General features: G+C 38.8%; 1 protein-coding gene across 2 annotated transcripts; it reads right to left on the bottom strand.

Annotated features, from left to right (window-relative positions):
- Window positions 1-465: 465 nt before the first annotated feature.
- SRI (sorcin) lies at window positions 466-14,795 on the bottom strand. 2 transcript variants are annotated; one of them, XM_069461888.1, is made up of 8 exons: window positions 14,743-14,795; window positions 13,653-13,736; window positions 11,355-11,424; window positions 5,599-5,642; window positions 4,294-4,441; window positions 3,965-4,078; window positions 3,153-3,211; window positions 466-1,153 (listed from the first exon to the last, which is right to left on the bottom strand). In XM_069461888.1, exons 1-8 carry the CDS (start codon window positions 14,782-14,784, stop codon window positions 1,127-1,129), a joined length of 588 nt encoding a protein of 195 aa, XP_069317989.1. In that variant the 5' UTR covers window positions 14,785-14,795; the 3' UTR covers window positions 466-1,126. The 2 variants fall into 2 exon arrangements, with proteins under 2 accessions (XP_069317989.1, XP_069317988.1); XM_069461887.1 differs by lacking the exon at window positions 466-1,153 and having other exon boundaries at window positions 2,848-3,211.
- Window positions 14,796-27,031: the final 12,236 nt, after the last annotated feature.

The raw sequence follows: 27,031 nt of genomic DNA, 5'->3' as shown, positions 1-27,031 counted from the left end.
GACCATACCATATAGTAAGAGGCATGGCCAGCATTAGAATCTAGATCTTACTGGAAAACCCTGCTTTAAACTTTTTAAAAAATTTTTCATTACAAATGTAATACCTGCTTATGAAAGAATATTTGGAAAAGTAGCAGGAAGGGAGAAAATGGACTCATGATCCTGACTCCCACTGGTAGCTACATCAACATTTTGGTACACTCTTTCCAGTCTTCCTGATGTGTATATTTTTTAATTTGTGAACACATGGCATATCAAAATGTATCAATATTTTAAAAATTAACATCTTTTAATTTTAAAAGGAAAACATACACATTAAATTTGGAAAATGCTGAAATATATAGAAGGCAATTAAAGTCACCTAGAATACCATTAGCCAAAAATAACCATAGTTAATATTTCATATATTCCCTTAGTCTTTTTCTTACTAATTTTCTTTTTATATAGTTTATAATGTACAAATTTTTTAAGTATAGTTAATAAAGATTTAAATGGATGATGACAAAGAGGGCCTTGGTGACAGTATCTGCCACTCAAAGCATTCAACAGATTTTTAGAGAGGCAGAAAACAATCGTTCACATTCCCTTGTTCATTCATAAGGCCATTAAAATACCTGTAAGTCTTAAAGCCTGTGCTAAATGGCTACTAAGGTGAAGCCTGACAGAGATTACCATTGTTTTTCATCCAAGTGATCATTTACATAAGAATACTTCACACATAAAACTTTCAATACCACATCAGAGCCCCTCCAAGAGAGGGAAGGTAACAGCTGTAGTCTGAGTAAAAGTTTCTATTAGTATCTCACAGTGAAAAACGTGCCTTAAACATTATGTATACTTAAATTTACATAAAATAGGGTTAGCAAGAAAATGCATGATTGATTGATCATGGCTCAAGGAAGTTCTAAATGGTGTAAAAGACCATTAATCTTATAGTATTAAAGTTCCAAAGAATTTATTATCAAAACTAACAACAAAACTTCAGTTGTACATAAAGTAATAAACCTTTACACTAGCTGTTAAGGGAAAGTGGCAATGCAAGTTTACACACATTACTCAAGGCAAAGAGTAAGGGCGAAGGAGAAATCCAGTTGGAATGTCGATTATATTCACGCAGCTTCTTGATTTAAACACTCATGACACACTGAATGAACTGAAAGAGAAAAGTCAGTGTTAGTCTACTGACCTCAAAACACTTTCGTTTTCATTTACTCATTTGAATTGTGGGTAAGAAAAAAACAATTTTCTAAAGTAGGAGTAAATGATAGATGGGAAGTTTCTTTTAGGGAAGGAGTCTAATATAAAATCCAATGGGATTCTCACATCAAAACTTCTTACTGGAAGCAGATATTACTGCAATGGATAAAGAATTATTTAAATTCAAATAATATCTAAGACTCTAGAAATGGTTGTGGTCAAAGGTACCCCAAAATACAATTAACTGGAGTTTATACTGTTGTATCACATGAGGACTTCCAAACTGTACGGTATTACCCGACTACTCTAATGAAGCATCTTTAAACAGTTTCTTCTCTTTAAATCTGCTTTATTAAATTAAATCCTGCCATGCAAATATATGTATGCACAGAAAAAGAACAGCTGACCAGTCTCTGGCAACTCAGAAACCTGAGTTTAGAAGCACTGGTATTTGAAATGGGGGCTCCCCCACTAAGGACACAGCAATAGATTCTGCACTTTGTATCAGTTTTTTTTACTTCCCCAATACTCGTAAGATTTTTTTTTTTTTTTTTTTTTTTTTTTGAGATAGAGTCTCGCTTTGTTGCCCAGGCTAGAGTGAGTGCAGTGGCATCATCATAGCTCACAGCAACCTCAAACTCCTGGGCTCAAGTGATCCTCCTGCCTCAGACTCCCAAGTAGCTGGAACTACAGGCACAAGCCACCATGCCCAGCTAATTTTTTGTTTCTATTTTTAGTTGACTGGCTATTTTTTTTTTCTATTTTTAGGAGAGACGGCATGTCGCTCTTGCTCAGGCTGGTCTCGAACTCCTGACCTCAAGTGATCCTCCCGCCTCGGCCTCCCAGAGTGCTAGGATTACAGGCATGAGCCACTGTGCCCGGCCACTCGTAAGATTCTTAAGGTACTGCTAATCCTTGCAGCTCTTCCACAAGGCCAAGCTGATTATCCCTATTTTACAGAAAAGGACACTAAGGATCAGGATGTTTAGAAATCTTTTAAGTGGCTCCATCTGAGGCTGAAGCCCATGCTCTTTCTATTCCCCACGCAGCCTCTCGATCTCTGGAAACAGTGACGGGACTGTCAACTGAGAAGTAACACTAAAGAGAGCACACCCTTAAGCAGAAGAAATAAGCATACTCACACACACTAAGCCTTTTAAAAATGTACTTAAAATTGCAGCAGTTGCTAAACCGAAAATATGTGCATTTTAATATTTTGCAATGGAAAAACATTTTAGAATATTCAGTGATTACAGTGATTTCAATTCTAAAAGTTATTTTTTAAAATCAATGGCTAGGCAAAAACTGACCAAATGACTAAATATCTCCCAAACTTTGTTATGTACGTCCAACTAATGCCATTAAAGATGGCACTTGGTTATGTTCATACTGGCTATTTGGCTTTAACCTACCATAGTTAGCATGGCTGTTTAGTATGTAACTTGTTTTAAATTGCACTTTAAGTTGGTACCTGCCTTACATTATCAATGAAGAACACAGTTGTACAAAGTACAGCTTTGAGCTCTTAAAACTGCTTCTCAATGATTGAGATGGTTTGTTTATAGAAGGCAAAAGCAGACACAGTATCTGCATAGTGGTTTTCAAGGATATTTCTGATAGAAATCTTATATCAGCTCAGCGAGGATGCTATTATTACTACATCCTCTTTAATCAAACAGTCAGAGCAGTTAAGAAACCTGCTTAAGCGACTCAGCTAATAAATATGACAAGCTGGGTCTTGAACCCAGGTCTCTGAGTACAAATCAAATAGTGGTATAACTTTGGGTAAGATTAATGAATGAAATTAACAAATTTTGGATGATAAGTCCTTCTGATCATTTAATCCCTGATTTCTCTGGCATCTTTTAGATGTTCTTAACAGCTAACTTCAAAAGGAATGCCCATCTTGTGTGCATCTTATCCATCTACTTAGCTCTTAATTTACTGAGACTTACATCATCATATGGGAAATTCACAACACCTTGCTGAGCAGTATCCCGTCTTCGAAAGCTGTCTGTAAAACAACACAGACAAATGTATGGTTAAGCTTTTCTAAAATAACTATAGTTAATTATTTTGGCATTGGGTTGAAACTGCAGTAACATTTAAATTGTATAATCAGTCAACATAAACAAAAGACCAAAGCAAAGCAGCCAACTATATAAATAAAGATTCAATATGCAACAAAGTAATATAGGCAGAAGTCAGCCAGCTATCTTTTACAATGTGGAGCTGGAAGAAAATACCTTATCCTAAAGTCAGTAAAAGCTGTGCAACTTCTGAGGCCATTACTTGTGATGAAAATATGGGATTTCAAACTTCTTAATAACATAGATATTGCTTACTTAGGAAATAGTTGGATAGTGTCCCTAATAGGACAAGTGGGCTGTGATCAAATATCCTACCCAATTTTAGCTATGACCTACTGAAAAGGATTTACTTTAATTTCACTCTTTTCAAATATTTCACATTCCAGGGAGAAATCACTCATAATCATCATCTGACCAAAATGCACAAAATTACCTGGTTGTTTTGGAACATTTTAATAAAATTTAGTTAAGCTTATTTTAATGGCAGATTAATAACTAAAGTAAATTCTGAAAAACAATTATTTTGCTATCTATGCTTAACAGTAATGTTAAAAATCTACGAAGCAGAAAAAAATTGAATGGAAACAGTACAAGTTCAGAAGCACTGAAAAATGAAATGGGTGTCATAAAAACTATCTTCTTGGCTTGTGGTGATGACACGATCCCACAGAACACACCTGTGAGAGCCCTCAGTTTGACGCAGCAGGCAATGTAGTCATCGAAGGTAATCTTCCCATTGGTGCTGTATCGTTTTGCAATTGAATTCACAGCCTGGGGACTCAATCTAAATCCTGAAAAGAAGAACAATCATCCAGCAAAAAAGGACTGCAAACAAAAACCAAACCATTAAAAAGAATCAAATGCAATTTTTTAAGGCTGTGAAATAATTTTTATGAACATATACACCTTCTAAGAAAACAGAAACTGCCTTCTAGTAGCATTTACTTTTAGAAATAAAAAACTGACTTCTACCAATGAATGGACAGTTCTAGTTGGCCATACCCACCCATTGTCGTCAGGGCCTTCTGCAATTCTTGAGGATCCACCGTTCCACTCCTATCGCTGTCAAAACTGATGAAGTGTTGTCTCCAGCCATTCAGTACAGACCAGAGTTCTTTAAATTCATTGAAACCCATTGTGCCAGACATATCTCTCTGAACTAGAATCAAGGATCAGAGTTTCTGTATTTGGAACATTTCCTAATGATTAAGTGAAAGATCAAGGATAAGGGGAATTTAATGTTCTTTTTTTTGGTCAAAAAGTAGTTATTGTGCATTTGTTGTATGATACAATAAAAAGAGCAACGACAAAAAAAAAATAAAAAGAAGCTATGGGAGGCCGGGCGTGGTGGCTCACGCCTGTAATCCTAGCACTCTGGGAGGCCGAGGTGGGCGGATCGTTTCAGCTCAGGAGTTCGAGACCAGCCTGAGCAAGAGCGAGACCCCATCTCTACTAAAAATAGAAAGAAATTATATGGACAGCTAAAAATATATATAGAAAAAATTAGCCGGGCATGGTGGTGCATGCCTGTAGTCCCAGCTACTCGGGAGGCTGAGACAGGAGGATCGCTTGAGCTCAGGAGTTTGAGGTTGCTGTGAGCTAGGCTGACGCCACGGCACTCACTCTAGCCTGGGCAACAGAGTGAGACTCTGTCTCAAAAAAAAAAAAAAAAAAAAAAAAAAAAAAAAGAAGCTATGGAGAAAAAGCTCTGAGTACCTATTTTTACTGTGAATAAAACCTAACCGATGTGATCTAATTACAAGGAAATAACACCACCATTGTGAACCACCTGTAAAAAGCAGTCTGGTTACTGGAACTGGGCTGCACTTTCTGGGTGTCCCAGGCTATTCTGTTTACCCTTCTCTCCTAGCGTCATCGTTGGCACTAACGTTCTCTTGGTTAGTCCTCCAAGACTCAAGGATTTCACTTTTGGAGAAAGAGGTGGGATGGAATACACCACAGGGTCAGCACTAGCTAAACTGAGTCCAGTAACTGGGAAGTGAAAAAGCCCATCACTTGAAGGTCAGGCGTGAGTCATGTAGCGCAATCAATGTTAAAGAAAAAGCTTCCCTGACACTCTGGTTTCTATACTCCTCCTACTTCGGTGCTTCCTTGAATTCCTGAACAGCTAACATTCCACTTACTAAACTTCCTTTTTCCACACCAAATTACAATCTAAAAGCTAATTATTTTCAGAAGGCTTTTTAGTGGTCATTTTGTGTTTATCAGGTATTACTGCTGAGATTAATTCCTTTAGAAAATTTTTTGTCAAGAAAGAAACATTCTAGACAACAATCAAGATAAAGGATACATCCAGCATTGAAACCATAAGCCGACAAGTCTCCAGGTTAAAAGCTGTTAAATTAAGAAAAGTACATACATATTAATTTCAAAAATTCACATTACATTTGATACATTCCAATTAATTAGAAATACGATTATTTATACACTTTAATTTTTATATACTACTCAATTTACATGTGACTAAATTATATGGAGCTTCCAAGTAGATTTTTTTCAGATTTTTAAATAAGATTCCTTCTAGAACCCAAATTTGATTTTGACATAGAGATCTTTAATTCACCATAATGCATGATATTCACCATGGTGGCTGGGAAAGTAGGGTTGCTTTGTTCCTGCTCATAAATGACTATAAATAGCTGGTTTTGCTAATTTTGTACCAATCATTTGTTTTTCTGTCTTTTCCCTTTAACGTCAGGCACTGAACAGTGACCTTCTACCTCAAATAGTCTCTTCTTCACTTGTATATGAAACCAGACAAATATGCTTGTTAGCATTGTGTGTTAATTAAGAGCACTCTGGAGTGAGACCCAATGACCAATTCAGTGGTGGCCGTTGTTCAGAAGCCTTTTTCGTTTACCTATAGTTTGGGAGCATTCCGAGAGCATCTGTGTACCCCACTATGCAACCAAACCAGAGCACACCCAATGTTGTAGCCTACTGGTTGTCTAAGCATTAAGAAATTAAAAATAGAGATCCCCTTGTATCTTACATTGTAATAATGCAAATCAATGACTTTGAAGAAATATTGCATAGGTACAAAGAAGCTAAAAGGCAGATGTGACAAGGGTCATATGGGAAAAGCTATTAATAGTATAAATTCTGCAAGTTAAGATGCACACAGAACTAACATTTTTTATGGCTCTTTCTAGCTTTGTATTTTTTCTCTGATGAAACTGAAATTAAAACACAGCTGAGCTAGCTAATTACCGTAATGTCTCCAAATAGTGCAAACTATAGGTTTTCCACATTTAACAGATTCCTGTGTTTGGCATATTCTTTACCAGAAATAAAAGACTGGGGACTATTTCTAATTTGGTCTCTCAATCTCTGTGGGATCCACAGATAATATTCTCTGAGGTGAGAGGAGGAGGCAATACTTTTCTACACTGGTAAAGAGCTAGTCCATTCTTCCTTCTTTTAAGTTGTGTGGAGGCATGAAGTCTCTCTAACCTAGACCAGTGGTTCTCAACCCTGGTGCTTATCAGAATCACCTGGAAGCTTTAAAAGATTCTGACACTGTGCTGCACCACAGAACAATTAAATCAGACTCTCTGAGCGTGGGACCCAGGTATCAGTATTTTTAAAAAGCTTTTCAGATGATTCCAATGAGCAGCCAAAGTTGAGAACACCATTCTACTCAAAGTGTGATTCCTGGACCAGCCATATCAGAATCACCTGGGTGCTTGTGAGAACTGAAGAATCTCAGCCCTTAATCTACACCAATAAAGTCAGAATCTGAATGTTAACAAGATCCCTTTAAAGTGATATATATTCACTTTAAAGCAGCTGGTTCAAGCATCTGGACCAGCATCACATGGAAATTTGTTAGTGGTGAAATTCTCAGGTCTCACTCCAGACCTCCTAAATGAGATACTCTAGGGAGGGTCCCAGCAATCTGGTTTTTGGAAGCTTTCCAGGTGATGCTGATGCTGCTCAAAGTTTAAGAACCACTCTCGAGGAGGCTTGAAAATCACAGGACAGAGCCGATTGTTTGGCTCACATCAAGGTTTCTGAGGGGCTGTGAGGCAGACAGCTTCAATGTCTCCCAGTTTTATGAATGGCACCACCATCCACTCAACAGTTACCCAAGCCAGAAACCTGGAAGCGTCCTCAATTCCCCCCCCACCCCCATAATCAAATCACCCTCTAAACAGCCCCACTGTCCTGGTTTAGTTAGCATTTCTCTCACCTGTATGGCTCCAACAGCTCCCAGTGGGTACCCCTGACTCCCACGTCCCCAAGTTAGTCTTTGCCTACAACCAGGGGTGGTATGTGCTGTCCTATGTGAAACCCAGTGTCAGTGTTCTACTGTCCTCAGGATAAAGTCAAACACCTTGACTGGCATCAGGCCATATACTTACTTTCCCATCCAGCTAGTCTCTTACTGATTCAACTGACCATACTATCTTCACGGGAATTTCTCAGTTCCTTGGCCGAACCATGCTCTCTCTGGGTCTTTTGCACGTGTGCTGTTCTATCTGCTTGGAACAAAACTTCCCCATCCCACTCACTTCTCAGTTGGCCTCATTTCTGCTCTACTTTCACTTCTCCTCAGTTTAGGTATCAATTCTGCATGGAAAACTTTCCTGATTCCTGTCTGGGTTATGTGCCCGTCCTATGTGGTCCCCCAGCTTCTATCCTTGCTTATCTGAGTGCTTTTAAAATGCCCTGTGGGCGTCGTTTGTGGCTGCACACCCGGACCTGGCACATGGAAGGTGCCCGTTAAAAACTTATTGGCTAGGCAAGGCGTGGTGGCTCACACCTGTAATCCTAGCACTCTGGGAGGCTGAGGCGGGAGGATTGCTTGAGGTCAGGAGTTCGAGACTAGCCTGAGCAAGATCGAGACCCTGTCTCTACTAAAAATAGAAATAAATTAGCTGGACAACTAAAAATATATACAGAAAAAATTAGCCGGGCATGGTGGCACATGCCTGTAGTCCCAGCTACTCGGGAGGCTGAGGTAGGAGGATCGCTTGAGCTCAGGAGTTTGAGGTTGCTGTGAGCTAGGCTGATGCCACGGCACTCACTCTGGCCCGGGCAACAGAGTGAGACTCTCTGAAAAAAACAAAACAAAACAAAACAAAACAAAAAAAACTTGTTGGCTAGACAAATGAATGTGCTGATGAGACTGAATTCTCATCGCTATGCAGGAAGCTGTATACCCCTGCATTTTATATGTATACCCCTCTCAGTCTAAGGAGGAATGTTTTTTGAATAAAATTTTCTGATTTTTACTGATATTTAAAAGTAATCTATAATTTCAAATCAAAATACCAATGAGGGTATAGGGCAATGATTTTTGCATTTTAGAAAATTTTCCATACCCATTAACTCAATAGCCACTCATTAAGTACTTACTAGGTACAGGGCTCAGGGTTCCAAGAACTTTGGATATATAAATGTGAAACTGGATATTGCCCTGCTGATAGTCTAGGGAAAAGGTAAGTCATACACACCATACAACTCTAATGAAGACAGAGAGCAGTAAATCTAACGAAGGTACCAGAAAGTACCAAGAGGTACTGGGGAGTGAGAGGTTCCTCCTGGTAATCAAGAAATCCATAAAAAGAAGCTAAGATTTCAGGAAGGTAAGAAATCAGGAAGATTTCATAAAACGAGGTAACATTTAAGCCAAGCCTTGAATGACAAAAATGACTGGGGAGGGGGCATTTGGTGACAGCTAAGGACCAATGTAAGAGAGAAGCAGAAGGTCCAGGGCAGGCAAAGAGTATATGAACAGCTCAATACGACCCACAGAGAGCATAAAGGAAGTGGAAGGAAACATGGCTGGTTAGACCAGGCTGCACTACAGAGGATCTTGAATTCCTTCTAAGCTGTAAGCCTTTCTTTTATGGGCACCAAGTAAAGACTGTTGGAGGAGGAGAGTGACAGGTTAGAGCTGTGTGTCAGAAAGATCAAAATAGGGTCACCTTTTGTGAGAAGGATCTGAAAGGCAGGGAAGGCAATGGACAGTGAACAAAAGGGAACAATTTATCATTCCAGACAGTTCTAATGAACTACAACACACACGCCCATTAAGTTTGGATGAGGAAACCTCTTGCTCAGTTTTGTTAATTGTATTCCCCCCCAAATAGCTTTTATTAGTTCTATTTCTATTTTAAATAATTTCAGAAGAATCTTTGCTGTAATTTTACCTTTACTCTTTCTCCTCTCTTCTGTTCACTCTACTAGAATGCCTCAAACATCTTTTCCTCTAGTCGAAACATAATAGGCCTCACAGGAAAGCCCTATCTCTAGTTGTTTCTCTCAACCTTACCACAGAGGAACAACTAAATTCAAGGGAAGAAGAGATGCTGAATTACTATCCTGTAGACTAGAGCAACTTCTCTCATAAACTCTACCTCCAAGTGTGACTGCTTCCTTTTAAACAGGTTAAGAAGGGATCTGTAGGTACTAGGCTGGAGTATCCCACCCTCCCACTCTGGATCTGTGCTTTTTGATTTGTAAGCTGGGACCGGGTTTAAAAGACTAATGGCTGTATAATTTCTGTATTACAAAACTCTGGCACCTCACAAGAAGGGCGGTTCTGTGGTTCATTACAGTCACTAGAAGAGATTAAGCAAGTCAACTCAATTGCACGGTCCCCATGACTCAGGAAGTGTCTTCTCTTTAATGTATCCATCTAAGGCCATCACTAAAGTGGCTTTCTCAAATAAAATTTTTAAAAGGACTACTCTACGAATATGCAACCCACTTAGGTTTTAAAATCTGCCACACCTCTTCTACTGAAAGGCTGTAGAATAATAGTTCTATGTTATGGCCTCACCTCATTTTGGCAAACCCTGCTATTAGAACTTTCTGGTTCACCATCTCAACTGCTTGAGATTAACAATTAATAATGTAAATGTACTGCCTACAACAGTAAAAAAAATTCCTAGTCTAGAAATGCTTCTTTTGTTTAGGACCAGATTAAATGACAGAAACTCAAAAGTTTCTTCTTTTGTATTAATTCATCCAATGAGGAATCAGTAGTAGGATACTGAAGTCACATAAAACAAAGGATGATAAAAATAGAAACACAAACAGTTCAAAGACAGCCATCTAGCAAATACGTCAATGTCAACCAGTCAAAAAATGCCACTATAATTTCTTAGGTGTGAATTCCAGTTTGAGCATTTTAATCCTTAGCTTACCATGAAATTGGGGCTTCAATGTGATGTTCTGTCCCCAAACAACTGGCAAAGAAGTTGGCAGGTAATACGCTATTCTCTACCCTGGAATTCTGTCACGGTCAAGATCTGATTTGAAGAGAAAGCCCCCGTGGTGGGCGTGGGGGGAATGCGGTGTGCATGGGATGCAGCATCTTTGCACTGTTTCCCTACCTGCAGCTCATGGCAGAGAGCTGAAAAGCAGGCGGGGGGGTGGGGGGCAGGGAGGAGGGTAAATGCTGAGTTATAGGACATCAAGTCTAGCCTGCCAGGAACTGAGAAGAGGGAGGAGAACTACTACTGCAAGGAATTTCAGAAAGTAGAAAGTGCACTTCCTACTTATGCTGAACACATTCTCTGAAATGGTAAGAGGAAAGAAAGAGGGAAGACCTGGGAAATGTCATGACAAGCATTCTTGTTGCTAGTAGTATACCCAGGGCTCCAAGGACCAGGAGTGCAGGAATGGCCATCCAAAGTACTAAGTGCCACCAGGTCCAGGGCAGAGTAAGCTCTTGGCAAATAGCAGTAAATGTAGTTCCTATCATTAATGACACCTGACCTGGCAGATTTCATTTCAGCACTTTACTTGTTCTCTGTGAAGGAGGCCACCCAAACTGTCTCTCACTGGTTCAGATACTTCCAGATACATAAAATCCAAATTCAAGAAATCCACTAAGCTGGCAGGTAGAGTGCAATGATTTATATTAAGAACTGTTTTCAAATCAACATTTGGAAATAATGTTAATTTAGCTTTTTGAAATTTTAGATTTTGCTGGGTCAGAAAAGCTGTTTCCTTGAAGGCTATCATCACAAGTAACAGCTAAAATATGAAATACAAGAGTACTTTTAGAGAACTCTGGGACTGTCAACTTACGTTTGTATCCACCTGCAATGCCAGACTCTGTCAGACATCTCTGCAGTTCATCAGCATCTATTTGACCATCCTTTTGAAAAAAATAGGAAGATGAATCATAATAGTGATTTGTACTTTTAAGTTGTTTATTTCTTGTATTCAATGCAGCAATAGTAACAAAGAAAATGAGTATGATGCATGAGACTTTTTTTTTTAAGAATACTTTCCAAAAGTGGGCATTCTTTTCCTCATCCTACTTCCAAAAATAATTTAATGATGAAAGAGTCTGTTTTGTCAACTACTCTTCTCTTAGTCTGAGCTAGGAAACTGCCAAAGCTAAGCATTTTAAATTACTTATGGAGTTGCTTAAAAATAATATTCCTCTATTTTTTTTTTTTTTTTGAGAGGGAGAAAGAGAATAGGTACACAGTAGACATCAGTAAATAGAAGGCTTGGTTCAAGCAGAAAGAGGCCTCCTTTGGTCAACATTTCTTATCATATGGTCAATGTTTTTTTTTTTTTTTTCCAGAGGACAATTATATCTGGAAGATACAGGTTGGGTTCCCAATGCCCATTCATTGGCTAAACTAGGTAAGAACTAGATACATGTTATTTTTAGGGATTTTAAAATAAAATATCTATAACTAATCATAAAAGGAAAAATGTACCTATAAAATATTACATAAATTATAAAAAGTTCAGACTATTGTCTGACCACAACACAATCAAGTTACAATTTAAACAGCATAGCCTTTAAAAACCCTAATTTCTGGAAACTTGGTGAATGGTAATCTGACTTCCTGAGGCTAGAAAAGTAGGCTGGATGAAATTCAAAAATTATAGTTTTGATAGTGTAACAAAAACCTCTTGAATAAGCAGTATGGGTATCATATAGGCTTATTAGCAGGAGAGGTAACGTCTTCTGTGTACCACACTTTATAACTGTACTATTCCCCCCCTTTTACTAAATATGAATGTATTTTTGTATCTTCTTTCACATAATATTATGTTTGTAAGATTCACTATTTTGTTATGACTAGCCATGATGTATTCATTTTTGAGGCTGTATGACTTTTGAATACATTTATCACAATGTATCTATTAAAAAAATTAAAAAAACCCTAAACATTCATATTGATGGGTGTTATAATTATAAATGAGAAGCAGGATCAATAATGTGAAAGACAATGGGTATGCTGAATACAGGCCAGGGCTGCTGAAAGCTAAGGAGGTGGGGTCACTTACACACTGGAGGCACAGCAATCTAAGAATGTTAGTCTTGAGGTTTGCCATGTCTTGTGGTTTCAAAGATACAGATCATTAATAGATTAAGCAGATACGTAAGAGGAAAGTCTTCCAGTTTTAGACTCAATTTTCCATTCAGTTTCTCAAGCTGTATTTCTTAAGAGTGCTACTTTAAAAGGCGGTCTTAGGTTTTTATTCCATAATATTCTAAAGAGATTTCACATTAAGATTTTGCTACTTCTAGCCTATGATCAAAACAAGATTAAGTTTAATTCAAAAGAATAAATATCCCCTTTGGACATGTCTGGGTTATACCAACAGTCTGTTTACTACACACAGAGACCTCATAAAGCTAGGGAAGTTTCCTCCCTCAAGATAAGTCAGCACCTGTCATTCAACTCAGACTGTAGACAAGTATAAGGTCTTGGGGAGCAGGTCTGAATTCTTTCTCTGGGTCAACAGGCCACAACACCTAATATGGATGTGAAAGAGCTGATCTAGTAACAGCATCTGCATCAAAGAGAAACTAAATTGTTCACACGATTAACTTCCTTATAACAAGAAGAGAATAGTGTGTTTTTACCATACATACCTATTTTCTAGGGGGAGTAAATAACAATTAACAATCAAATTCAACTGGAAGAAAGTGTCCATCAGAATCTGGATACAGAATTACTAGTACATGTCTTTAAGTGGTACAAACAGAGGTTTATGTGCACCAGATCTTGACTTCCTCTCTTGAAACCACCCTGGCCCTGACATTTCTGTTCTAAAAACATCTTTCTACTTTACAGATCTTCAAAGTGTATTTATAATCCCCTATTCTGTTCAATCTAACCCTAATTCAATCACAAGTTTAGTTTTGAACCGAACTAACACAATACAGGTAACACTCTGTCCTAATTTGTTCTGAATACTCAAAACTAAAAAACTAAAATAATACAGAACTTTCCTTCTTTCTCTTTTTCTTTTGCAGAAACAAAGGGACTCTTTTCCGTTTTTCTGTGTCACAGTGTCAAAAGCTAACACAAATGCAGAATATGACAATTCTTTACTATTAAAGGAAAAGCTAACCTGTCCAGCTACAGCTGCAAAGTAACCATACAGCGGATCCTGGGTTTGTCCGGGAAATGCTGGCCCTCCAGGAGCCCCTCCATACTGCGAAAAAGGAAACACAAACGCATCAATCTGCTGATTCGAATTTTATTCTTTCACCACAGAGGGCTTTTGTGCAAAGCCAGGCAACCGACCAACCGCCTGACCACCCTTCCAAAGTTTACCTCCCCACCACCCGGCACTCTCTAACTGCCATCACCCCACGCCTTTCTTCCCTTCTCACACTGTACTTTAAAACTGGCTACTTAGACCAAAAATAGTAGTCAATAAAGTGAAATCTGCACTGGTGAAGCAACTGTTAAAATCCCTATTAACTTGAAGATTACTGAGGTGAAAAGCAACCGATGCAAGCAACTGAAGGGCAGGGCTCAGAAATGTCTTCCTTTTGTTTTTATAGCTTTTATGGTATTTGAAAAGCGTTTTAAGTACCACGGAGGGCAGGAGTTGGTAAGATACTGAGACAGGTGTAGCCTAGGGAAGAGTAAGGCGTCTTGGCCAGCTGTATACCGTGGGTGACGAGGGAACATTGTCTGGGAAAGAGTTCCCACGACAACGCGCATCCCAGACGCCCGGCGAGGCGGCCTTCCCACAGGACTTTTACTCTAGCGGACTTTCCCCGACCTCTTTCCTTTAAATTTTTTTTTTTTTTTTTTAACGGGAGGTAGGTAGATCGCGGAACCATTCTAGAATAAAATAACTGTTGTTGCTTTGAGGGGAAAACGAGAGAGAGGGGAAGGACGCCAACACCCTATTAGCACTATTTCAGGTCGCGTATCCGAGAGCCACAGGGTGGGCTTTCTGGGTCCCCATCTACCCGCGCTTGGCCCCGCGGACCACCCGTAGGGGAGAGAGGACGGAGGGAGACGAGGCGAGAGGCGGAAGCGCAGGGCCTAGGGCGAAGCCGCGAGCAAGCAAGGAGGAGCCGGGGGCGGGAGGCGCCCTGGAGCCGCTCGGCGCCGCCTCAACCCCGCTAGCCGCTGCATCTCCGAAGGTACCTCTCGGTGCCCCGGGAGCCGCCGGGCGGCGAGCCCGCGCGGGCAGCACTTACCCCGCCTGGGTAGTACCCGCCGCCCGCGCCAGGGTACGACATGGTGCAGTCTACACCGCCGCCACCGCCGCCCTGCGCGCCCAGCCTCCGGCCGCGCGCCCCGCCCCACCGCGAGGGGGCCGCCCCCGAGCGCTCCACGCCGGCCGGTGGGGGACGCGCCCTGCCGCCGCCTCCCGCCCCGGGTTCCGCTCCGGCCCGCGGCCGCCCTACCCGCGTACTTCCGACTGTTTGCCTGTTCTGTGCCCAGGCCGGGCGTGATGGAAGGTCCGGTCGTGACCTGTGACCGGCGATGCAGTTCACACCAGGGACTTTCCTCCCTTCGACACTAATGGCACAGTCCAACACCAATGCAGCGACCCGGGAATTCTTTTTTTCCTTCCTCCTTAGCTATTTTCTGGCACATTTATTATTTATACAACTTTATTGGGCAGGGCGGACCCGCCATGAGCAGAGCGCAGTATTGCAGAGAAGGGGCTGAATGCGTTAGAGCAAGTCAGATGCCAGTGGGTGAAGGAAACGTTGAAAGATAAAAATGGGAAAGCGCCCTTGGAAAACAGGGATAAACTTGAGGAACGGTGTGCAAGGGGGAATTTGGCTTGTGGTTGGTTGCACAGTTCATTGAACGACAGCAGCGTATTTCTTGGCCAGGAGACAGTTGATCGCCTGATTAATCTGGGCGTAGCTCAGATGCGGCCTGCGTGGGATGGAGGGTATTTTCTGGGCAGGACAGCCTCGCCCAGATCGTTGTTTGGAAAATGAATTGTTTGAATTATCTGGATGATTCAGGCAAAAACAATCTCTTTCCCCAAAATTATTCAACTGCTTTTTATACAAGGAAAGTTTAGAGCAAACTGTGTGTGTGCTGGTAAAAATTTAGGAAGGTGAGAGATTGGAACTTCACTTAGATTACTCAGAACATGTTTTTCTTTACTTAAGACATTTTTCTTTTTCATTCAGTTGAACAGTTTGAAGCAATTCAGGTGTGAGATTTTCGTTTGGTTTTGTGTAATCTCAACCACACACAAAAATTTTTTGTTTGCCCTTGACTGTTAAGGACTAGACTTAATGATTTCCTGAATTTTAACGTTTGAGAAATGTATTAATAAGTAAGATTCACAGTGTTTGCTGTAGAGGTTGCTCAGAAACATTGAGAGTCATCAGCATTTAAGAAATATTGGGGCACCTGCCAATGTGGTGCTGTACTTGTTCGTTATGGTAGAAAGGGCCCCTCTGTGTTCCAAGTTCCTGGGCTATGTGGTTCATTGTTTTCCTCTTATGTTTAATTTCCCTCTCAAGTCCTCATTTTGGATACCCAAACTCCAGAAATGAAAGTCCTAAATTGTGAGAAAGATTCTAATAGTTCCTGTTGTCTCACAGCAAAGAAAAATATGTGCTGCCTGTTTTGTGTTTGATTCAGAAAGTAGGTTACTGTTTTCAAATGCTGTAACACTCATCAAGGTAGGTTAGGCATTTTATGAGTCCCTTAGCCTCTGTTTTGAAGCCCGTTTCTTCAGAAAGAGGTGACCAACTATAAGAATAGATGGTGAGGGGTAACCTCAAAGTTGAGCATAATCTCAAGACTCAAGTTTGAAAGAAGCATATAGCATATAAAATATTTTTAAGTAATACAGAAGTAGCTTTGTGGATAAACGACTATGCTAATTGTCATTTCTCTTTAAACATCTTTCTACTGCTCTACTGCTAAAGAAATTAAATTTTAATGGAGTGCTGCAAATGAAATTCTTACAATTATTGGTAACAAATTGGTCAGCTGCTGCTGCCTTCATTTATGAAAAAAAATCCTGGCAAATAATAATAAACATATATAGTACTTAATATATGCCAGATCCTCATTTAAGCATTTTATGTATTTGCTTAATCTTCATAAAACCCCATGAGATAGGTGCTATTATCATCCTCATTAAACAGTTGAAGAACAGAGGATCTCAGAGAATTTGCCAAACTGGAAGGAACACAGAGCTAAGATACATTGCCAAGCCATCTGTGCTCTACACCAGGGGCCAGCAAACTTTGTAAAGGGCCAAATATTAATAGTAAATATAATATTTTAGGCCTGAGGGCCATATAGTCTCTATAGCAACTGCTCAACGCAGCTGTTGTAACCCACAAGTATCCATGGACAATAAATGAATGGGTGTGGCTGGGTTCCTCATTTGACTTTCGTATAGTTTTCATATGACATAAAGTATTATTCTTTATTTTTCCAAACATTTAAAAATGTAAATATTATTCTTAGCTCCTGGGTGTACAAAAACAGGAGGTGGGCTAGATTTGGCCATTGAGCAGTAGTTTACCAACTACTGCTGGAAACCCCTCCAGGATGCTAGCTTATGACCCTGGGAGTTTTTTTTAGCACTTTAGCAAATGATTTGCTGGCTTTAAGAGAAAGCCTATGGGTAGAATGCTTTGTCCTAACAATTTACTAAGTCCCAGAAAAAGACTCCAGGAGTGACACAGCCATGCCACGAAGATTCAGGGTTGTGGCAGCAGTGTGGGTTAAGGCGAAAGCTATAGCAGGTTTATAGATAGGATGTGGGTCAGAGTTATTTTGGGAAGTCATTGGAATCACAAAAACCTTTGTGACCAATCATGCTGTTTTATAGATGAAGAAACCAAGACTGGGAGAAGGCAAATGACTGGCCTAAGTTCCTGAAGGGCAAACCTAGCCAGATATAAATGTTTCACCATTCCCAATTAAAGCTGTGACATTATCTGAATATACCTCTCAGAGAGAATCTTACTGTTTTGTGGTACACCCTCCTCAGTCCATCTCTATTTTCAAGACAGGCAGTGTGGACACTCTTTCTTGTCCCTGGAGAAAAATTAATACAAAGCAGTACATATTGTATTGTATCCAGGCAGAACTTCCTTACTCAGATAAGTGGTAAAAGAAATAGTGTAACTAACTGCAGTTATTTCACCATGTCCTGCAGTTGAATTAATGAGAAGTCTCCATGTTTTAGGAAGAAATAAGCAATAACATTTGCCAGATGAAGGTTTCAACTTTCCTTTAGTTCTGATCTCAGTGTTGCACCTCATAATTTACAGACCTCCGCCTTAGAGAGATACTCATATCTCCAGATATGAGTGGAAATGGGTGTTTGATAACCACATGGGTTACCAGTATATACTATCTCTATTTTCTTAAGATTGTTGGGAAGGAGTGTGAAGATTAGGATCTTCATTTGGGAATAAAAGACACCCTTTTTCTCTAACTGTCCAGAGTAAGAGTTCAGTTAATCATACTATTATGAAATCATTTTAAAAGGATAATAAAACTTCCATTATTGATTGATATGCACATATGTAAAGTGTTTCATTAATTCCTGGCTCATTATAGTGGATAATGAATCATCAACCACCGCTATTCAATAGAACTTCCTACCATGATGGAAACTTTCCAGATCTGTGCCATCCAATAACTGATAACATGTGGCGATGGAGCACGTGAAATGAGGAACTAAAATTTTTATTTAATTTAAATTTAAATAGCCATGTGGCTAGTGGCTACCCTATTGCACAGTGTAGGAAACTGCTTATCTGTGTTGACTGCCTCCTCCCTGGATCTCAGAGAAAGCAGATTCACTCTACTTGCCTAGAGTAGGCATGATAAGCAAAATAAATCCATTGTTCACAAAACACATCAAGGGCAGTTGGTCATAAGTACTGTGGCAAATGCTCCCATGTTCCTATTCCTACTGAAGAAGTTCCTACCGACCTGTTTGTTCCTTCCCTTAGTGAAGCTCTTAGCTAGAATGGATGATCAGGGTTAACCAGGAGGCAGATTTTGAAGGATGTGCGTGTGTGTGTGTGTGTGTGTGTGCGCGCGCGTGCTTGTTAGTCATTAGAGCTGTCTAAAGTGACCTTCCAGAGATGAACTCCCTGTCACTGGGGGTGATTAATAAAAAGCTGTCAGTTATGCTAAAGGGCAACTTTTTACTTCATAGGATGAGATAATACTATAGGCTACAAAGTATTTTCTAATAGTCTTCTTTTGATTTTACCCAGCCACACCACTTAGATTATTCCCATTTTGCTGGATGAAGAAATTGAGGCTCTGTGACTTGCTCTAGGTTACCAGACTAATAGCAGCAACCCAAGTATTAAATGCTCATCTTCTCACTTCAAATCTTTTCTGAATCTCACACTGTTATTTCAGGATTCTTCCTCCTAAGATTCTGCAATTCCACTGGATCAGGAAACTGGGAACACTTTTTTTCTATTCCCAAATAGAATGTGTTTCAGAAATCAGAATATCAATTATAAGGGTTAACTTTAGCACAATTACTTTTTTGACAAACAAGGTGTAAATATGCATGGCAAAAGGGAGGTCAAGATATGAATGCAAAAACTGGCTGCAATTAGTCTTTTCTGAGGCTTACACTGATTCTCAAGCCTCCACAACTTCTACTTGTGACCAGTTAGAGAGGAAAATGTTGAATACTGGGCCTGCCTTCCCAGGTAGAGAATTACCCATGTTCAGCACCAGAGTTCTCTGAGGATGAATATTCCTAAGAACATGGGATTAGTATATTACAAGCTGTCCTCAACTCTAGAAGCTGGTTGTTTGCAACCTGGGTATATTCTCCCATAAAAGTCACCTTATGGCTAGTTCCCAGGCAAGCCCTCAAAGGTTCTTTAAAGCCCTCAGTTTTCTGAAAAGAACTAATCCTGGAGCCAGGGTAGAGTAGGGTAGGGAAGAATCATTTAAGGCTTGTTTTCTGCCCATCCTCATCCTCATCTCAGTCCCTTTATCTTGCTAGTCCTATGTCACAAAGTCAACACAGAACCACAGGTGAAGTGGGCAGCCAGCTTGAGGGAGAAAGGAAGGGAAGCTGACACAGTCTCCATCTGTTCAATAAGCAGGGGAGAAGAGGAAAAATAAGAAAAATTCCAACTTAGCCACGGGGAAGAAAGAATAAGACTATTCTAGTCTCCTAGGCCCCTAGATGGCTTAGATACTCTAGAAAGCCAAAACCGAATAAAGTTTTTCCATAAGTCAGTCATATGTAAATTGGCAACTTCTCCATTAAAAGTAAGATATCTTTTACTTCGTAAATTTTTTTTTTCTAGGAAATTACCTGCCAGTTTTCATAGTAATGAGAAGTCGGTGGCAAAGCTGAGAAAGGAACCTGGGTTAATTCCCATTTCCGTATTTTGTCTGAGAATCCACAAATTGTGACATTCCATTCTGGTAAGCAAAGGATTAGTTATATTATATTTTAATGCTTTATTCAAAACGAGTTTATTTTATACTAGAAAGCAATGGTTTATCCGGTATCTAAAACTCTATATGGGAGACTCAATTTTTCTCGTCTAAAACATATTATCAGAAGAACTATAGCTATTTTAGCTTTAATTATATTACATGTTTTGTTGAATTTGATGGAATTGCTGTTCTATGAAGCAACCTGTACTGTTTACATTTTATTAAAATGTGGGGAGGCAGATAACTTTAAATTAGATCTGATTTTATCAGATCAAAAGAGAAAAAAAGAGAATGAGAGAAATTTGGGGGGAACTGAATTCTCTAGGAAGCTGAAGCTATACATAAGAGCTTAATATTCTATTAGTCTATACTAAGATTCTCAATGGGGAAATCCAATTGTCATTTCTGTATACTCTTTAAAAATATCAAAGTTAAGAACATATTTTTCCATTTTTAGTAATTTCCTTTACTAAATATATTAATGTCTAGACTTCTCTGAAATTTTAGCCCCCCCACCCTCCCAGAAAGCATTTAGACAATATTTTATAAAAATAAACTCTGTTTCCCAGGCTACAGTGCCGTGGCATCAGCCTAGCTCACAGCAATGTCAAACTCCTGGGCTCAAGCAAGCCTTCTACTTCAGCCTTCCAAGTAGCTGGGACTACAGGCTTGTGCCACCATGCCCGGCTAATTTTTCCTATATATTTTTAGTTGTCCAGCTAATTTCTTTCTATTTTTAGTAGAGATGGGGTCTTGCTCTTGCTCAGGCTGGTCTCGAACTCCTGAGCTCAAATGATCCGCCCGCCTCCGCCTCCCAGAGTGCTAGGATTAAAGGCGTGAGCCACTGCACCCGGCCAAGAACTTTATTTCTGATTAGTAGAATTAGAACATTGGAGTTGTATGAAACTGTCTAACATTATGTATATATATTTGACTTTCCTGCATCTTGAAGTGAAGTCTTACAGGTAGGAGCTGGTGATTCTTGGAGGAATGTGTACTTGCAGGGTGGCCAGAAAGGAAAATCAAGAAGTATAAACTGTAATAGCCGATGAATCACATTGCCCTCTTGATCCTTGGCAATCCAGTAACCAATTATAAACATATTCAACAGTGTAGGCAGATTTCCAGTAGGCCCCAGAGAGGCCTTCTATGAAATGTGCTTATTTCATTATTAGAAAGAATGACCTTGGCTAAGGCAGCCAGGAGCCAACAGCAACAATGTCAAACCCTCACACAGGTCATTTGACATTCCTTTGGAATTATTACCTCTGCCAGGGACTTCTGAAGACTTGCAGATCTGTGTGTTGCACGAGTGGTGTGTGGGAGCTGGTTCTTACGAGCCAGTGAAAGCCAATTTTCAGGAGTTTTTCCAGCTTGTTAAACGCTGTTAATATTATAACTTGATTTTTTAAAAAACTTACTGAAAATCAAAATAATAAATACAATATATAAAAATATGTCAACTTTTAAGGATTTTGTGACATTGAGACTGTGTGCTGCTGGACATGAATTCCCAACTCCAGACCCAGTCACTCCATGTTAGTAGCTTGAACTCACCATAAGTTAGTAGCTTATCCCACCATCATGGGAATATTTACACCATTGAAATCAGTTTGCACTACAAATAAGAGATTGATTTATTGTTTTGTTCACTGTGTACTCTAGACTTAGAGTTGAGATGGAGAAAATGATAAAAATACAGATTAGAGTTAAAAGTGTGCTGTGTCTGCATCTGTGACATTGTTAATTGCACAGTCGAGGAAATATTCTTCCAGTGTTTTAAATTATTTTGATTTATTATAACCATCTACTTGGCTTTATGAAGAAGTAATTTCACCATAACTAGCTGTGAAAAAATGATATTATTTAAGTTTAATTTTAAAACATGAAGTTGATTTGAATAACTTCCAAGATTTTATAGATACTAATATAGAATCAAACATGTTCCAATCTCAGCAAAAAGCTGAAAACAAAACACAACTGTAATCAGTAGTCCCGAAGTTGAAATGTTTTAGTTTAATGAAAGTACTTTGAAGAGGAGAAATAGTTTAATAGTAAATTACATGTCAGATGTAATTTCCCAACAAATTTATTGGAAAGTGTTGGTGGTTTGGGATGCAACTCCATTTGTCAAATTATGGTTAAATTCCAACCACAGGTTGGTTATGGATACAAATGTTTTGCAACAAAAGTATTCTGTGAGAACCAATTGACTATATGAATTTGACAATAAAAAGGGCCATATATTTTGAAGGGGCTTAGATAGCTGACTAGATGTGTCTGGCATTCGCCTCCTCCACAAAAAAGAACCAAAATAGCAAGTAGATAATCACACTTGGAAGGGGTCATCTAAGAGAGAACACTGGAATTCAACAAAGAGTGAGAGGAAACATCTCTAAGGCAAGGAAGGAGAGAGAAGGAATGCAGCCTACTTGGCCAGGATGGGCTGGGAGCCTGGAGAGACTCCCCAGTGCAGGAAAAGGGTAAGTGAAAGACCCTTAGTGGTCCAGATTTCCACTGGAGACTCTTGCAATCCTAGCTGTGGGAGACCCCCTTTACCCTCACAGACATTGAGAGAAACAGAGAGAGCTGCCTGGAGAGGTGCTATTATAAAAACAAAACAGAAAAACGAAAACAAAAACAAGAAAGTCGAACGGTGGTTACTGAGTATGGGGGGAGAAGGAAAAAGGGAGTTATTCAATGAGTATGGAGTTTCAGTCATACACACTGGAAAAGTTCTAGAGATCTGTTGTACAACAACGTGCATATAGTTAACACTACTCAACTGTACACTTAATAATTGTCAAGAGGATAAATTTATGTTGTGTTTTTTACCACATTAAAAAAAAAAAAAAAGAATGAGCATGTGACCTAATTCTAGCCAGTAAGATTGGAAGGGAAGTCGGCCAGGTGGGTAGGAAATCTTTGCCTGCTCTTGGGAAAGTGATTTAAGAAATGGTTGTCAGGAACCGTTGCATCTGTTTTCTTACCAATCGGAGGATTAACACACAACAGACTCATAGGAAACAAACCAAACCACTGACTTCCCATGCTGAAGTTGCGATACTTCTGAGCAACAGATCTCCTTATTGCTCAATCCAGCAGAGTGTTTTGTTCCTTGTAGCACAGAAACATCTTCCCTGAAAAATTTAATTTTTCCTTATTGTAATATTGTCCTCCCTGCCCTTGTTTTGTTTACAGTTGTATTTTTCTGGCATCTTTTGGCCCATTCTTTCATTTTCAGCCTTTCTTTACCTTTTTTCCTGTCTACCTTTTAAACAGCCTATAGCTAGGTTTTGTTTCAGTTGAGTCTGGCATTGTGTCTTTTCGTGACAGTATTTGTAGGAGTCTTATGTACTGATCGATATCTTGATATTCCCTCCATAATCCTTTATTATTTATTTTTACTTGATTGTTTACTGTTTCTTCCCCCCAGTTAATTTGTAAGCCCCACGATACTTTTCAATTTTCAGCACTTATAATTAGATATCTGTTTCTCTTCTATTATTTGAAAACACTATGCCCAGTATTTCTCCCACCAAGAATGCTCAGTTTCCTCACTGTCCCTTCCCAATAAGACAAGATCTTTAGAATGTTTTTCCATCCCTGCTGTTCTCCTAGCTTCCTCTGATTGCCTTCCAGATGCTTTTACTTTCTTCCTATCCCCAACCACCTGCTCCTAGGAATTGCTGAACACCTTGAGTGCTAGTATTAGAATATCCCTGGCTTTTAGTCTCTTCTATTTTGATGTTCCTTATTTTTACATATTCTCCATATGCTCAATTTATCATTATTAATTTAAATTTAAATACATTTATCTTACAAAGTTCCTTGCTCATTAGTCTTTTCCTCTCGTCTTCATAGACCTTTATCTTGAGTACTCTGTTCACATTCATTCATTGTTGGGAATCTTTCCTTAAGTCTTCCCTTAAATCAGACATATTTTCTGAATCCTTGCGTATGCACAAATCTGTTGTCAACATGAGGTAATTGGGCTCTTTTCTCTCACTCATCTGTGGACACCATTCTGTCTTCTACTGTTGCAGATGAGACATTTATTGCCAATGCCATTAACAGGAAACTTGTTTCCTCTGTCCGAATTCTTTTTTTTTTTTTTGAGACGGAGTCTTACTTTGTTGCCCGGGCTAGAGTACCATGGTGTCAGCCTAGCTGACAGCAACCTCAAACTCCTGGGCTCAAGCAATCTTTCTGCCTCAGCCTCCTGAGTAGCTGGGACTACAGGCATATGCCACCATGCCTGGATAATTTTTTCTATATATTTTTAGTTGTCCAGCTAATTTGTTTTTATTTTTAGTAGAGACGGGGTCTCGCTCTTGCTCAGACTGGTTTTGAATTCCTGAGCTCAAATGATCCTCCCGCCTCAGCCTCCCTGAATGCTAGGATTACAGGTGTGAGCCACTGCACCTGGCCTCTGTCCAAATTCTTAAAATGTTTTCCCTTTATCTTGGAGTTTAGGAATTTCTAGAATGTACCTTGGTGTGTGTGTGCATGCATGTGTGTGTGTGTTACATCTATACCAGCCCTTCCTGGATCTTAGGTCTTTCTTCAGCTCTGAAAAAATTTTTTCTATTATTTCTTTAATTGTAATCTGTTCTTGTGTTTCTTCCTTTATTTCTGGAACATCTGTTTGCATATTAGATCTCTTGGACTTATCTTTTAGTTCTCTGATTTTTGTTTTTTTTCTCATTTATTGAATCTTTTTTTCTTTGAAAGGTTTCTTCCACTTGATTTTCCAGGCCACTATTTGTCATCTCCTAGTGCCCTGCATCCTTCACAGCTTTCAATACAGATGCTTACAGATGTCAGGGTTTGTTCCTCTAAGTAAATGCCAACTTCTATACTCACTATTACCTGAGATTAAAGACATTTGACATTGAAAAAAACCCCAGCTTACCAAGAATTCATAAGAGTCATTAACTTTTCTATAGGAATAGCACAGTCTGAAACTTTATAAAATAAAACCTGGTAGAAGAACTATGAGGAGAAATGGATTAATCCGCAGTCTTACTGAGAGATGTTTACATATCTCTCTCAGATAACGCAAGATCAGTTAGGCAGAAAATAAGAATAAAGACTAGAATGACACGACTAGCAAGCAGGACGTATGTACAACCATACAACCAATGAAAATAAATGCATATTCTTTTCAACATAGGATATCTCTGAAAATTTGCCATGCAACAGACTACAAAGGAAGTTGTCCACAAATCACTCCCCACCCACAAATATGTACATACATACATACCTTGTTCACTGTCCACATGGACTTGAAAAAGAATCAACAATATAAAAATTTGTTAAATAATCTATACATAGCTGTAAAATTTAAAGTATAGATTTAAGTGACTTTTTAGTTAAACATAGCATATAAAAATTAAACTTTAAAAATTTGGAACTAAGATAATGAAAGCAGTACATTTTTATGCACACAAAGTAGTGTTCAGTGAGAAATTTGTTTTCTTAAATGTCTGCATTAAAGAAAGATTGAGAATAAATGAGCAAAGAAACTGGGAAAAAGAAAAACATAATAAACCTGAATAAAGTAGAATGAAGGAATTTCAGAAAAAAATATTGAAGAAAGATAAAACAAACAAAAAATCAATTTGAGTTTATTAACAAAATCCGAAACTAGTTCTTTAAGAAGTCCAATAATATAGAAAAATCTTTGGGATGATTTATCAAAAAGAAGAGAGCAACAGGAGCAAAAAAAGGGACACAGTAAGTTTAAAAATACATTTAACACAATGCAATCTATGGTAGAATGCATAATTGTTCGCAATTCTTCCTACCTCCCTATATCAATATCCTTCGTCATGTACATTTGCCATTCCTCCTGGTAAAGGCAGAGTATGTCCACTTCCATTCAGAATATTACATTGGACCATGAGACTTACTTTGACCAGTGTGACAGTGTGCCAGTTATTAACCTAGGCCTGAAGGGATGTCACATACTTCCACTTATCCCTCTTGTACTTCTGCCATCACCATGAGAAGAACATGTCTTGGGTAGCCAGTTGGTCCAAGAAGAATATGAGACCTGTCTTCAGATATGGAGCCAGGGCTAGCCAAGCCCAGCCAAGGCTCAGCCAATGCCCAACTATCTTGTAGATCTTGAGCTGAATTAAATATTGCTTTACACTACTAAGTTTGGGGTAGTTTATTACACAGCACTACTGCAGCTAAGCCAAGTGGTACTCTATGTTATCAGTAAATTAGAAAAACCAGAAAATACAGATTATTTTTCTTGAAAACTATTTTTACAAAATAGACCCAAGAAAAAGTAGAAAATCTGAACAGAGGAATTATCACAAAAGAAAAATCAGTGATATTGCAAAGTTCTTCCATCACCAAGTGGCATGTTCTACTAAGTCTTCTAAGAACAGATTATTCTTGTCTTATACAAACTATTACAGAACATGGAAAAAGGTCAGAAAGTATACAATTCATTTTTGAAAAGGTAACATAACATTAATAACAGATTCAGACTAGACAAGAAAAAAAAAAAGAAAATCACTGACCAAGCTTAATGAACGTCTATCCTGAAATCCTAAATTAAATAGCAACAAATCAAATCCAGCAGTGAACTGAAGGAACAACAAGTGCAAGAATGGCACCTGTCTCTGATACATGACAGTATGAACAACATTAAGAGAAAAATGCCAAACTCTGAAAAACATTTTAATGTATATATAATAGACAAGTAATTAGTATCTAGAGTATATTTTTTAAAAACTTGTATAAACCATTGACAAAGACTAAAATGCATACATGTAAGCAGTTATTTTCACGGGGAAGTACAAAAGGACAATAAACATGAAAATATTCAATATTATTAGTAATCAAAGAAGTACTAGTTTAAAAATTAGTTATTTTCTGCCATCAGATTGGTCAAAAATAATAAATCTGATAATATTATACCGAGTATTGGAGAGATGTGGGGAAATAACACCCATTCGATGCTGGTGGGCCTATAATTTTTAACAACCTCTTTGGAATGCAATTTGCCCATATTTGATAAAGTTGAAAATGTATATGTAT

This window comes from Eulemur rufifrons, chromosome 29, assembly GCF_041146395.1.
Source record: "Eulemur rufifrons isolate Redbay chromosome 29, OSU_ERuf_1, whole genome shotgun sequence".
Classification (NCBI taxonomy): Eukaryota; Metazoa; Chordata; class Mammalia; order Primates; family Lemuridae; genus Eulemur; species Eulemur rufifrons.
This window is presented reverse-complemented; position numbering and strand designations above follow the sequence as displayed.

Coding starts and splice junctions, on each gene's coding strand:
- SRI (XM_069461887.1), bottom strand. CDS start 14,784: ATGTCGTACCCTGGCGCGGGCGGCGGGTACTACCCAGGCGGG. Junction 5,643..11,354: donor CATTGCAGGTGGATACAAAC/GTAAGTTGACAG, acceptor TTAATTTAACAG/CTTTTAACCTGGAGACTTGT. Junction 4,079..4,293: donor GAAGGCCCTGACGACAATGG/GTGGGTATGGCC, acceptor TCTTCTTTTCAG/GATTTAGATTGAGTCCCCAG.